Source organism: Fistularia commersonii, chromosome 1 (genome assembly GCF_037954325.1).
Source record: "Fistularia commersonii isolate RoL2024-O1a breed Wild chromosome 1, RoL_Fcom_v1.0, whole genome shotgun sequence".
Lineage (NCBI taxonomy): Eukaryota > Metazoa > Chordata > Actinopteri > Syngnathiformes > Fistulariidae > Fistularia > Fistularia commersonii.
The window spans coordinates 9,487,476-9,502,314 of NC_141284.1; the positions used below are offsets into that span (position 1 = coordinate 9,487,476).

The window sequence follows — 14,839 nt, forward strand, 5'->3', positions numbered from 1 at the left end:
TTTGAGACCTGGTCACTGGGAAGAGGGAATGAGCATTAGAAAAGGCCCTTAATCTCCTGCTGAGTATTTTGTTTTGTGGGGCTGAGCGCTTGGAGGACAACAGCCTCTGGTATCTCAACACCATAATGAGGCTATGACGACACAGTAACTAAGGTCACTACGGATGCATCACAAATGTGGTCTGGCCCAACAGGAATTGTGCCAGAGGAGTATTAGGGCAAGAAGCATATGGGCCGTCATCCCTAAGAACGATGCCAGCTGTGAGGTTGTTGTGGGAACTGACATCTGGGTGATGGCATCTACATTAAACTGATGAGGGAAACAACATCAGAGAACATGCAGAACCTGACAGTCAATGGCCGCATAGAAAGCACTTGTCTGTATCCAAGCTAGCATGGTGATGAGTGAGTGTGGCAAAAACCTGTTGGAGGTTTACTCGTTGGACAACAAAGGACAACAAAGATCTGGTAATAAGACAGATCTCTTTCCAGTGATCATGTGGTTGACACCTAAGGTGAGGTCTCCATGGACTCTATAATGCCATCAGTTGAGTGGTGCTGGAGTTCTTCTGTAACACTGTCCGGCAAAGCTCGAGGCACACATTGAAGGGACTTGATTGTGATCCAGAAGTTTGTGTATGAACGGATTGAGATATCGTATGCCATCAAACAGACCAGGCCAGTCCTGATGCCCTTGTTATTTTATTGTCTAGCAAAGAGAAAGCGAGGCACAAAAAGGTCTAGGCCTGTGGTGTTCTCACCATGGCTTGTGATGGGGATCAGGAAAAAAATCTCTTTGCTTTATATGAAAATAAATGTTAGACATGTACAGTGCATGTACAGTAATGTAAATGTTTTATTCTCCTTTATGCCCATTTTTTTCAGCAAATTGCGAAAATGAAGCAGGAGATCCAATCTCTAAAAGAAGAACTGGTCATGCTGACAGGAAAGCTGAGAGATGACATGCTAACACAGGATGAGATTCAGAAGTATGCCATCCAGTGGTATTTAATGCCTAACAAAATCATATTGTAATGCTGTCTTGATGTTGTTTTTTTTCCACTTTGGAAATGTTGACCATGACATTGACGGGTCTACAAAATTAGTTTAATCATAATAATGATAAAAATTTTAATTGAGTTCACCACCAATTCAATTCAAATAGGGGGTCTCTCTGTGTGAGGTTAGAATGTTCTACCCGTGTCTGTATAGGTGTCCTCAGGGTTCTATAGTTTCCTCCTGATGATCCAAAGAAACGCAATAGGTTAATCCAGACCCTAAATTGCCGAGATGTTTGAATGAGGGAGTGAATGTCTGTTTCTCTATGCGTGGCCCTCTGATGGAATGGTTCAGTGTGTACCCTGCGTCTCACACAGTGACTGCTGGGCTCCTGCTCAAAGGGCCCCATGTCTGAACAATGAAGACGTTAGAGATCAAATTGAACCCTGCAGGGTCTCCTCCCTCGTTCGGATCAATCTGTTTTTTTCCTTCTCATGTTCTATCAGGGTCATGTCCATCTATTATCATCATCAGCTACATCATGCTGCGGTGAATGCCAGCCAACTCTGTATGTTCCTTGCTTTGCCTTGTTCATTTCTGAATTTCTCTTGTTGAATAAAGTATCTATCTATCTTATCCATCTATCCATCCATCCATGGCACTGGAGCACAGAGATAAATTGTTTTCCTAAAGCAGACTGGCATTTTTAACATCCCAGTGCATTTCAAATACTAAAATATCATGGCTGTTTACATGCAGAAAATTCCAATTGAGAACATGTAATTGGCTTGACATTTTGTGCATCTTCTTATAATTAGAATACTGGACTTAGTCAAGACCTTTTTGGATGATCATAGTCCAAATGCAACACTATCGGTGGGACCAGACATGCGAAAAATCCAGTATTGCTTCTATCTGCTGAAGGTAACTCCTTTACAATGTTCTTACTTTAATATGCCATATGTATTTTGCTTTACCTACTTGCAATATTGCTTTTGTGCTTTTTTGATACTTTGATTTGATACTAGTCGTGTGTGTGTGTGTGTGTGTTTGTGTGTGTGTGTGTGTGTGTGTGTGTGTGTGTGTGTGTGTGTGTTTGTGTGTGTGTGTGTGTGTGTGTGTGTGTATACATACACGTATATTGTGCTACCAGAAAGAGCTTTTTTTTCTAATTTAACTTATGATGAAAAATATGTTGGATCTTTATTTTATTCACTCCACAATGTAGTTGTAGTCTTTTTTCATTTTACATTTATTTTCAGGTTACTAAGTTGAATTTCAATATTCATTTCAACTTAGGCTTTCAATGATACATATTTACATTGCTCTTCAACCATGACCTCAAGCAATGCTTGGTCAGTTTACAAGAATACAAATTTGAGGAAAACTGAACAATCTGAAGACTTAATTCATTTTCAAAAAAAAATCTTTCTTTTCTTTTGTGTTGTTCAGATGATGGTTCGAGACAAGCAGGTTGGGGAGAAGACTGATCTTGAAGGCCAAGTGGCAACAGAAACAGTAATGGGAGGAAGAGAAATACAAGGGTGTCACTGTGCATCAGAAGTTAACAAATTAAAAGAAATGCTGAGACAACGTGACAATGAGATCCGTATCCTTTAACATGGTGCAGTCAATTTAGCCTAGGTCCCATTCTTCTTTTTCTTCTCTTTTCGGCTTTTCCCTTCAGGGGTCGCCACAGCAAATCAACTTTCTCCATCTAACCCTATCTTCTGTATCCCCCTCTCTTACACCAACTACCTTCATATACTCTCTCACTACGCCCATAAATCTTCTCTATGGTCTCCCTCGAGACCTCTCGCCTGGCATCTCCAATTCCAGCATCCGTCTACCAATATATTCTCTATTCCTCCTTTGTACATGGCAGAACCATCTCAATCTGGCTTCTCTGATCTTCTCTCCAAAACATCTAACATGTGCTGTTCCTCTGATGGACTCATTCCTGATCCTATCCATCCTGGTCACTCCCAAAGAGAACCTTAGCATCTTCATATCTGTGTAGCTCCCATTAAAAACTGCAATCAACAACTTGTGAAGGAAAAGGTCAAAGGTCATCATGGAACCATGAGCAGTCGGCTGCCGTCTCGTAGCGCCAGGGAAACCGTTATTTCAGTGTCTTGCTCAGCAACACTTTGACATACTATGAGCTGGGAATCAGTTCAGTTCAGTTCCAATGACGTTCGCTCTACCTCCTGCACAAATGCAGGATATACTTATATAATTATTAATAAGCAGATCATTTTTCCCAATCAGTACCCTTTACAGTTTCATAAAGTTTATGATATGAGAACCGTCAGACATTTAATACCCTTCTAAGATACCTCATTAAATATTCAGATGTGAAGAAGTACTTCATGTGATAACTGCAGGCTCATACAGTAGTTATTAATTGTACTTTTGGTATTACGATATTATATTTGTGATGGCTTTATTGTAATGAAATCATCTTCCACACGACTTTCTATAAACCATATAGATAATACTTCTGTTATTCTCCTTTTGGTTTTTCAGACTCATTCCTGATCCTATCCAACTCTGCGACCTTTAGCTCTGCCGATTGTCTTTTTGTCATTGTAACTGTTTCTAGACCATACATCATCACTGGTCTCACCACTGTCTTGTACACCTTTCCTTTCATTCTGGCTGATATTCTATTGCATAGCACCCCTGACACTTTTCTCCACCCAGTCCAACCTGCTTGAACCTGTCTCTTTACCTCTTTTCCACACACCCAGATGTAGTCCCACCTACACCTTGAACTTCTCTATTACCCCTACAGCACACCGCACCACTGTCTCACAGCTAGCACACATGTCCTGTACCAGTCTAACATACTTCTCTGCCACTCCAGATTTACTCATACAATACCAGACTTCCTCTCTGGGCTCCTGGTCATATGCTTTTTCGAAGTCTAAAAAAACACAATACAGCTCCCTCTGACCTTCTCTGTACTTCTCTATTAGCACTCTCAAAGCAAATACTGCAACTGCAGTACTCTTTCTAAGCATGAAGCAAATGCTGACTTCTGCTCACAGTCTAGTTTCCACTACTCTTTCCCTTAACTTCATTGTATGGCTCATCAACTTATCCCTCTGTAGTTGCTGCAATTCTGCACATCTCCCTTATTCTTAAAAATGGGAGCCATCACACATCATCTCCATTCTTCAGCCATCTTCTCTCTCTCTAAGATCCTGTTGAATAAACTAGTCAGAAACACTACCACTGCCTCTCCTAGACACTTCCATACCTCAACAGGTGTATTATCAGGACCAACTGCCTTTCCACTCTTCACCATCTTCAATGCCTTCTTCACTTCACATTTACTAATCTCTGCTACTTTGTGGTCTACAATAGTCACCTCTTCTACCCTCTCTCATTTTTCGCATTCAGCAGCTCTTCAAAGTACTCTTTCCATCTTCCCTAACTCTTCCTGCATCTGTCAATACATTTCCCTTTCTATCCTTAATCACCCGGACCTGTTGTACATCCTTTCTTTCTTTATCTCTGTTTCGCCAACTGTTATAGATCATTCTCGCCCTCCTTACTGTCCACCAAGCATTCAAGTCATTGTACGCCCTTTGTTTTGCCTTTGCTACCTATCTTTACCTTATGTTGTATCTCCCTATACTCCTGTCTGTTCTCTTCAGTCCTTTCAGTGTCCCACTTCTTCTTTCCTAACTGCTTTCTTCATATATACTCCTGCACTTCCTCATTCAACCACCAAGTCTCCTTATTTACTTTCCTTCCAGATGACACACCAAGTACTCTCATACCTGTCTCCTGGATAACATTAGCTGTTGTTGTCCAATCATGTGGAAGCTCACCCTGACCACACAGACCCTTTCTCGACTACTCCCTGAAAACCATACAACACTCCTCCCTTTTCAGTTTCCACCACTTTGTCCTCTGCTCTGCCTTTGTCGTCTTGATCTTCCTTGTCACCAGAGTCATCCAACAAACCACCTTCTATGCTGTCTGGCTACACTCTCACCTACAACTAGTTTGCAGTCACTGATCTCTTTCAGGTTACCTCATCTATACAAGATGTAGTCTACCTGTGTGCTTCTACCTCTGCTCTTATAAGTTACCCTATGTTCCTGTCTTTTCTGGAAAAAAGTATTCACTCCAGCCATTTCCACCCGTTTTGCTAAATCTACCACCACCTGTCCCTCTACGTTCCTATCCTCTATACCAAATCTGCCCATCACTTCTTCATCCCCTCTATTGCCTTCACCAACATGTCCATTGAAGTCTGAACCAATTACCACTCTCTCTTCTCTGGGGATATTCTGCATCTCTTCATCTAGCTCAGTGGTCGGCAACCCTTAACACCCAAAGAGCCATTTGGACCCGGTTTCCTCGGAAAAGAAAACACTGGGAGCAGCAATAACTTTTTGATGTCTAAAATAAAGGTACCACTGTCTATATTGCTTTTTATTACCTTTACACTTTGTTTAAACAAGTGTGTTGTGTGTTGCTTCTGAAATTCACAAAGTATTACAGAGAAAATTACATTTTATTTATGCAATGAACTCATTTTGAGCTTTGGGCTTTCAGAGCGTGTAGCGGAGCCTTGACCTGAATTTTAAAAATAAATCAGGAAATAATCACTGTATAATCACTGTCAGTAAACAATGAAAAATAAACATTTGCAAAATATTTTCATAAATATTTATTTTACCTGGCTTATAGGACTTCTGCTCCTGAACTTCTGCGCACAGCATCTGCAAATTAGGACTTTACCGGCTGGCGGGTCTACCGGCTTCCGCGAGTGTGACGTTATTTTGAGCGGTGAAAAATAATAAATATAATTTTATTTAATATTTCAAGATCACAATAATCTTCCAACTTAGAACTAAAAGTAAAAAAAAGGAATCAACACAAGTGAAATACACTTCAATTAAATATTTAAAATTTATTTTCTCAAGCCAGATGGAGCCACAATGTAAAGATGAAAGAGCCGCATGCGGCTCCGGAGCCGCGGGTTGCTGACCCCTGATCTAGCTCATTCCAAAACTTCTCCTTCTGCTCAAACTCACATCCCACCTGGGTGGCATAGCCACTAACAACATTGAGCATCACACCTTCAATTTCCAGTTTCAGACTCATAAATCAATCTGACATTCTTTTCACCTCCAGAACATTCCGAACAAACTCCTCCTTCAAAATAACTCCTACTCCATTTCTCTTCCTGTCAATACCATGATAGTACAACTTAAAGCCTGCTCCTAAGCTTCTAGCCTTACTGCCTTTCCACCTGGTCTCCTGGACACACAGTGTATCCACCTTCCTTCACCGCATCATTTCGACCAACTCTCTACCTTTTCCTGTCTTAGTCCTGATAACCAAAGTCCCTTCCCCTCAGTCCCAGGCTCTTTCCTCTCCTCCTCTCTCCGCTTCCGAACACTCCCTCCTCCTCCTCTTCTTCTGCGACCCACAGTAGCCCAATTTCCACTGTTACCTTGTAGGTCATTGGTACCAATGGCGGTCGTTGTTAACCCGGTCCTCGACCGATCCGGTATGATCTGGTTATTATGTTTGATTCGCATGTTTGGTTTTGGAAAAAGTGTTACCCCGGGTGCTCTTCCTGACATAACCCTCTGTATTTATCCGGGCTTGGGACTGGCTCAGGGAGACACTTGCCCATGCCCCCCCCCAAGGCTGGGTCAGGGAGACTCCTGCCTGTGCCGCCCTGAGTCTGCATTTATTTATAAACTTTTTCTATTGATTCTTCATCTATTTTTCTTGAAGGTGTTTCACATCACCTGAGAGGCTTCTTTCATTTGGAATAGGGGAAGCTTCACAGTTGAGAGGGTAATGTATTCAAGAAAAAAAACAAGCCCAGTTATCACATCAAGATTAGCTGTTTGTTTTATCAGGCTCATTTTTAGGAAAGGAAGACCAAATAGGCTAAATGAACAGCCAAAATCCTAACGCCAATATCTCAGCTACTCCTTTTTTTAGTAGATTGGCTTCAGCTTCGTAGACATTTTAGTTTTTTGTGTTACTTATTTTTTAGTGTACATTAAAAATGGTACAGTATGTGACATTCTGCCTTTGCCAGCACTGGTGATTTTTCCAACATTTTCTTCCAATTAATCTGTGGCCCCAGTAATCCACCAGATCAAATGTTAAATATCTTGATGAAGACATAACCTTTTGAACAACAGCCTGAAGTGACTTTTTTTTTAAAATAATGACATAGAACCTACAGATACAGTCACATTTCTCTTTAAATGTACTTCTAAAGGAAATGTGTTATTTTTTTAGTGTTTAAAGCTGGCATGTTGTTAAGAAATTCATTCTCTCTGGAAAGCAACTGGACTCACAGATCCTTCATGGTATTGTTTCTGTTTAAATCACCTATAAATCAACTTATCCATTTCCTTCAATAGTGCATCCACATGCCACTAAAAATAAATATATTCAGATTTCTATGTTGAAAACTGAGAAGAATAGGCTAATACCTTGACTTGAAATTAATAAGTGGTGATTAAACACACTACATGCATGTGGAATGGCGTTTGTGGAAAAGTGGGCAGATAGGTCAGAAGCTGAATAAATCATTCAAAAGACTGATTTTTTAATGTATAGAAAGAGATCTTGAAAGGGACTTTTTAGAGTGTGCGCTAGAATTTCTTCTCTTGTATTAACAGAGGTCATATCAGTCCAATATTGTCTCTCATATAGCCACCAGATGTCGATTTCATCATGAAATGTATAGATATTTAACAAATACTTCTGATTTATGCATAATTATTAAAAAGTGTTTGCCAAATACACAAATATAGAACATCTCAAGAATTACAACATGTCATAGCCTCAAAAGTGGGAAGAGTATCCAATGGCAGTAATTTGTTCTTCTCTGTTTTTTTTTATTTTATGTAAAGTACTTTCCATAACTGAGAATCCACAGGTATCCTTGTAAAGATTTTGGAAAAGAGGAAGAAAAGGACTGAGGATGCTTCTACTCAGCTTCCAAACATTACCAGTGGACAGAACCCAGCTGCCAAGACATCTCACTTTTTGTCATCAATGCCACTGTTATATGAGGAAAGCATGGAGCAAATCTCATCTGGTAATGAAGGACAAGCCATGAAGTATATAAGAAAAGGTATTTTTTAAAATCTACTTCTCTTTCCCTATACTTCCCCCCTGCACTTTTTTTAAGCTGTGTTTGGAGAGTTATTTGTCTGATTTGGTCTCGGTTGTACTTCCTTAATGTATGGAGAGTCATTTGGAGGGAAGACAGATGATTTATTGGTAGGACTTCAGGCTAGACTAGAAACAGTCCCCGAGGAGTTATCTAACCTTGACTTTTTTTGACTTCCTGCTAAGTCCAGATCATGATCGTCAGATGCAGTGCAGAAACTTAACTGAGGTGCCCTTCGATTTTGCTAATTACCACCCATTGATGTATTTCATTAGCATTGGTAAATGGTTCAGCTGGATAACACGGCAAATACCTGTACAGCCAGATTGTTTACAACTTACAATAATAATAATGATAATAATTTATCCTTTATTAATCCTTTTGGGGAAGTTCGTTCTCTGCAATTAACCCATCAAGGATGAACCATGATGCCGTCCACCAACGCGGCTTGCTCAACAACACTTCAACACTTCTTTTAAGTCGCTTTGGATAGAAGCGAAGGCCAAATGACTGTCATGTGATGACACACTTGGAGGAGCCAGGAATCAAAACAAGAATGTTCAGTTCCAAAGACGATTGCTCTACCTCCTGAGCCAAATTATTGGGGGTGGTTTGGGAATATAAAAATCCTTGTTGGCTTTTGGTTTAACAGTGTACATATTTAACTATTTCTAATTTTTATCCAAATAATCTTTTTTTCGGCTGTTGCCTTCAGGCATCGTCACAGGGAATCATCTGCCTCTATCTAATCCTATTCTCTCACTTAATCCATAATTCTCCTCCTCAGTCTTCCTCCAGGCGCCCTGCTGTGCAGTTCCAACCTGTTGTGCAGTGCATGGAGGTGGAATTAATTATAAGTAATAACTAATAATTATTAGTTATTAGTCAAAGTTATCGAACTATCATTAATCCAATAATGGTATTAACCTTCATTTGGGGCACCACCAGCAACGCTGGAAAATAACTAAATAGTGGAATGCAGTCTCAAGGAAAAGGCATTCATCTAAAAGTGTAATTTAACAATAATATTTTAGATGAAAAAGGTGTAAATTTGAGCACTGACCCTGTCACAGTCTTGTCATAATATATGCACACAAAATACCAGGAAACTGCCCTTTAAAATATAACAAATTTGATTTAACAACCTAAAATCAACCAATGTCAAGATGTAGATAAATAAGATTTTATTGCCATAGTCTGCCTTCCTTGTGTGTGTTTGTGTGTGTATTCGTGTTCGTGTGTGTGTGTGTGTGTGTGTACAACAAAAATGACGCTGGCCTCACAGTAAAAAATAAAAAAATGGCAGCCTTAATGGAAAAACATCAAAATGAGGGCGGTTGTAGTCCTAAGACTATCATCTGGTGCGACCCCTTTATCATTGCCGGAAGGCACAAAGGAATGAATGGGGTGCAGTAAGATTATGTTCTGTTCATATGTACGTGGAGGTGTGTTTGTGTCGGTAAAAGAAAGAGGAAGCAGAGAGAGAATTAGAAACTTTCTACATAGCAGGCTGTAAGGCAAGCAGGAGTTAGCATTATCAGCTGGGAAATATGCTGGACACAGTATATGTATACTGACTGAGGGTAATACAGTCAGAATATAACCACTGTACTTTAACCAAATACCCAGCAACAGATAACCTCAGTTTGATGCCTTAAAGCATACAGGTCTGCTCTCACAGATCAGAATCACCAGTTATTTGATGTGGAAGCCCATAGGAATAATCAAATCAGCAACAACGCAAAGTTGCAAAGTTGACAATAGCGAGACGGTAGGGGATCTGGAAACACGATTGGCGCTCGAAGCTTTTAGGGTGCAGTCTGCAGTATTGGTAGTCAGGCCGGAGCAGGACGTTGAGCTTGGAGCCATGGTCTGGATCAACAGGAACAAAATGGGTTTTCCTCTATATACAGCCACCTCTTATGCACCAGAGTACCGTTTATATACTGGTCGGAGGCGTCACGATGTGTACTGCGTAGTCCAATGGGTCAGGGAGCTGGAACGTAAATGTCCAAATCATCTCAGTCTGGCTTCCCTGACTTTATATCCAAAGCATATAACATGTCCTGTCCCTCTGATGGACAAATTCCTGATCCATTCTCATCACTCCCAAAGACCTACTTAACATCTTCATCTCTGCTACTTATGGTGCTGCCTCCTGTTTTCTCTCAGTGCCACTGCCTGTCTACCACATTTGAATGGAATAGAATACAACAAAATAGAATAATTTTTATTGTCATTGAAGAGCACAAGTACAGTCCAGATCTGCAACATGCTCAGTATGAAAAGAAAACTAATATATACAAGGAAACAGTTTAGCAGAATATAATGCAAGTTTAAGACAGATTCTCCAATTCCAACTAGTTGGTAAAACAAGGATGGCACTGGAAGACGGCAGCCTGTCGCAGCAGCTCCAACAGTTTTTACCTATCTTTCTTCGCTTTCTGGATTTATTTATTTATCTATCCACTCCCCTTTTGTGGGTGGTACTAGAAACCATTTTTCTAGCATACTCTGTTGCTTGCAACATCTCCTGTCCACCCTCTCCCCAACCACGGCCTCACCCTAACCTCCAGCTTGTGATGACTTCCAGCACCTCTTCAACTTCTCTCTGAGGTTGCTGAAGGTGACTTCTGGAAGACCTCCTGCATTGTCCCAGTACCTAAGAAAGGGCATCCGAGTGCTCTCAATGACTACGGGCTTGTGGCACTAATGTCATATGTCATGAAGTCATTTACGAGGCTCATACTCCAGCACCTGAAAAATGGCTATCTGCTTCCCTGGACCCTCTGCAATTTGCATATATGCAGCACATTGGTGTGGGGAATGCCATTATCTTCCTCACACACAGGTCCCTGTCCCAACTTGAGGGTGCAGGAAGCACTGTGAGTCACCGTCTTTGACTTCTCCAGTGCCTTTGACAGTATCTAACCCTCCCTCCTTAAGGGCAAGCTGCTGAGTACCTAACTTCACCCTGGCAGCACTGCCTGGATCTTGGACTATCTCACAGGATGGCCGCAGTATGTCAGGGTGGAGGGCTGTGTTTCTGAGGCTGTGGCGGGCAGCACAGGAGTGCCCTAAGGTACTGTCCTGTCTCCATTCCTCTTCACCCTCTTCACCTCTGACTTCCGGCACAACTCCAGTTCCTGCCACCTCCAGAAGTTCTCTGATGACTCTTCCATAGTCAGATGCATCACAAACATTGATGAAGAGGAGCACAGAGGTCTGACTTAGAGTTTGGACAGCACACAGCTGCACAGCCTGAGGTGCATCTGTGCTACCACAACCTCACTACCTCACTCATTCGCACATGTCATGATCTAACTCTGTTGCCTATTTTCATTCTTGTTTGTGTCACTCTATTTGCATTCTGTTTATTGTTGTCAATATTATTGTCACTCTATTCTTATCTTTGTTGTTGTTTTGATTGTCTATTCTCACCCTTGCTGTTGTTTTTTCATTCTTTTGTCTATTTTTATCCTTGATGTTCATTTTGCAATCTATTTTTCATGGGTGTCTTGCTATCTTTAAATTGTCTCTTTTATTTATATTTATACTCATATTTATTGATATTGGCATTGTTGTGCTACCATGACAAAAGAATTTCCCCTATGGGGATCAACAAAGTTTTATCCTATCGTATCCTAAAACAAAACTTTGCCACAAGCCTTCCCTGAGAGGCTCCTGTAAAGCAAACAACCATGTCTGATGTAAAATCTCTGGTCCTTTCATGTTGGGGGTTGTTGGTTAGATAACTTACCAGGTTAGATAACTAAGAATACTCCAGCACTGCTTCCTGTGTTTTCCTCAATACTTCTGTCTAGCAAACTATGGTCTGCAGGCCATATATAGCCTGTCAAACTTTTTAATTTGGCCCGCCAATCTTGAAATTAATTATCATAAAACCTTATTTATTTTACCTTTTCCCCGAAATACTCACGTTCCCCCAAAAGATAGCAAACTCCTCAGAGACAAAGGCATTTGTTATGTTGTTCTGTGAGTCACTTTCGCTTTGCCCTCTGAACCAATTGTAAAAATGAGCAGATCAAGGATAAGGAAAATGAACAGTGAGTGCTGACTATTTGATAAGCAAATAATATTTCACTGAAGTGCGATCAATGGCTATATGCCTGATATGGCAAGAGTTGTGGCTTTCAAAGAATAACATATCAGGCATGACTTTGCCATGAATCATTCTAACTATGCAAGTGAACGGTCAATGCTAGAACGGGTGGCCACGGCTCAGAGGTTGATGGCTAATTTACATACTCAGCAAATTTTTTTTTCCAACAAACCGGGATTCAAGACTCGAGTACATTAATTGATGCCTGCAACAGTTACCACTTTCTCCTCTCTGGCGGTAATCTCCATCACGTCATCAAAGTCGCTCTTCGAAGTCACCCAGAATTTTTCCTACCTATTCACATCCCACCTGTGGGGCATAGCCACTACTCACATTTAGCATCACACCCTCATTTTCCAGTTTCACACTCATCCCTCTATCTGTCACTTTTTTCACCTCCATAACATTAATAACAAACTCCTATTTTATTTCTATTCTTGTTAGCACCATGATAGTAAAACTTAAACCTGTTCAGGTTTCTAGGTTTGCTTCCTTTACACCTAGTCTCCGAGACACACAGTATATCCGCAGTCCTTCTCTGCATCATGTGAACCAACTCTAGTTTTTCTTGTCATTGTCCCAATATTCAAAGTCCCTACTCTCAGTCCCTTACCTTTCAGACCCTTAACTCTCCTCTTCTCTCACCGCTGTAGCTCAATTTCCACTGGTACCCTGTATGTTTTCAGCACCAATGGTGGTCTTTGTTAACCCGGGCCTTAGCTAATACAGTATGAAAGTCCTCACTTCTTTCACTTTCAGTCTTTCCCCTCAGGTGTAGCCATGATGAATCAACCTCCTCCATCTAACCCTATTCTCTGTATACTCTTCTCTCACACCAACTAGCTTCATGTCCTCTTTCACTACATCCATTAATCTTCTCTTTGGTCTTTGTCGAGACCTCCTGTCTGGCATTTCCATCCTTAGCATCCTCTTACCAATGAATTTCCTATCCCTCCTCGACATGACCAAACCATCCCAGTCTGGCTTCTCTGATCTTATCTCCAGAACATCGAACATTTGCTGTCCCTCTGATAGACTCATTTCTGATCCTATTCATTACTGATCCTTGTCTCTCCCAGAGAAGCTAAACATCTTTATCTCTGCTGCCTGCCACTCTGCTTGCGTCTTCTCTTAAATGCGACTGTCTCTAAATCATACAACATTGCTGGTCACACAACACCTTTCCTTTCATTCTGGCTGATAGTCTTCTATCGCATTGCACCCCGACACATTTCTACACCTGTTCCAACCTGCTTAAATATGTTTCTGCATCTCTTTTCCACATATTTCAAGCTCTGGACTGTGGACTGTAAGTTATTACAATCTTCAACTTTCTTTATCTCCACTCCCTGTAGCCTCATGGTTCCACATGGGTCCCTCTCATTCACACACATGTATTCTGTCATGCTGAGGCAGAACGTCATTCCTGTCCTATCCAGGGCATACCTCTCTGCCTTCCTCCACCTGCTATCTGCATTTACTACAGACCACAATGTCATCTGCAAACATTATGGAAATTATTTAACCTCATCTGTCCCATAGCTTCATTGTATTGCCCATTGCTGTATAGTTACTGCAATATAGCACATCTCCTTCTTCTTCTTCTTCTTCTTCTTCTTCTTCTTCTTTTTTCGGCTTTTCCCGTCAGGGGTCGCCACAGCGAGTCAACTTTCTCCATCCGACCCTATTATCTATATCTTACTCTCTCACACCAACTACCTTCATATCCTCTCTCACTACGTCCACAAATCTTCTCTTTGGTCTTCCTCGAGACCTCTTGCCTGGCAGCTCCAATTCCAGCATCCGTCTACCAATATATTCACTATCCCTTCTCTGTACATGACCGAACCATCTCAGTCTGGCTTCTCTGACCTTCTCTCCAAAACATCGAACATGTGCCGTCCCTCTGATAGACTCATTCCTGATCCTATCCATCCTGGTCACTCCCAAAGAGAACCTCAACATCTTCATCTCTCCAACCTCTAGTTCTGCCTGCTGTCTTTTTGTCATTGTAACAGTTTCTAGTCCATACATCATCACTGGTCTCACCACTGTCTTGTACACCTTTCCTTTTAGTCTGGCTGAAAGTCTTCTATCACATAGTACCCCTGTCACTTTTCTCCACCCATTCCAACCTGCTTGGACCCGTCTCTTCACCTCTTTTCCGCACTCTCCGTTGCGCTGGACTGTTGACCCTAAGTACCTGAAATTCCTCCAGCTTCTTCATCTCCACTCCCTGTAGCCTCACCATTCCACCCGAGTTCCCCTCATTCACACACATATATTCTGTCTTGCTGCGACTAACTTTCATTCATCTCCTTTCCAGAGCATACCTCCACCTCTCTAGATTTTCCTCTACCTGTTGTCTGCTCTCACTACAGATCACAATGTCATCTGCAAATATCATGGTCCATGGGGATTCCTGTCTAACCTCATCTGTCAGCCTATCCATCACCATTGCGAACAAGAAGGTGCTCAGAGCTGATCCCTGATGGAGTCCCACCTCCACCTTGAACTTCTCTGTTACCCCTACAGCACACCGTACCA

At 41.4% G+C, this 14,839-nt stretch overlaps 1 protein-coding gene across 1 annotated transcript in view; it reads left to right on the top strand.

The window, feature by feature from the left end:
- Window positions 1–14,839, top strand: part of kif6 (kinesin family member 6) — a 77,874-nt gene that overhangs the window by 20,066 nt on the left and 42,969 nt on the right. Inside the window, exons 10-13 of the mRNA XM_086146843.1 lie at window positions 885–988; window positions 1,817–1,922; window positions 2,451–2,607; window positions 7,933–8,130. Coding sequence (XP_086002969.1) covers window positions 885–988; window positions 1,817–1,922; window positions 2,451–2,607; window positions 7,933–8,130 — 565 coding nt within the window. The remainder of the gene's footprint in view (window positions 1–884; window positions 989–1,816; window positions 1,923–2,450; window positions 2,608–7,932; window positions 8,131–14,839) is intronic.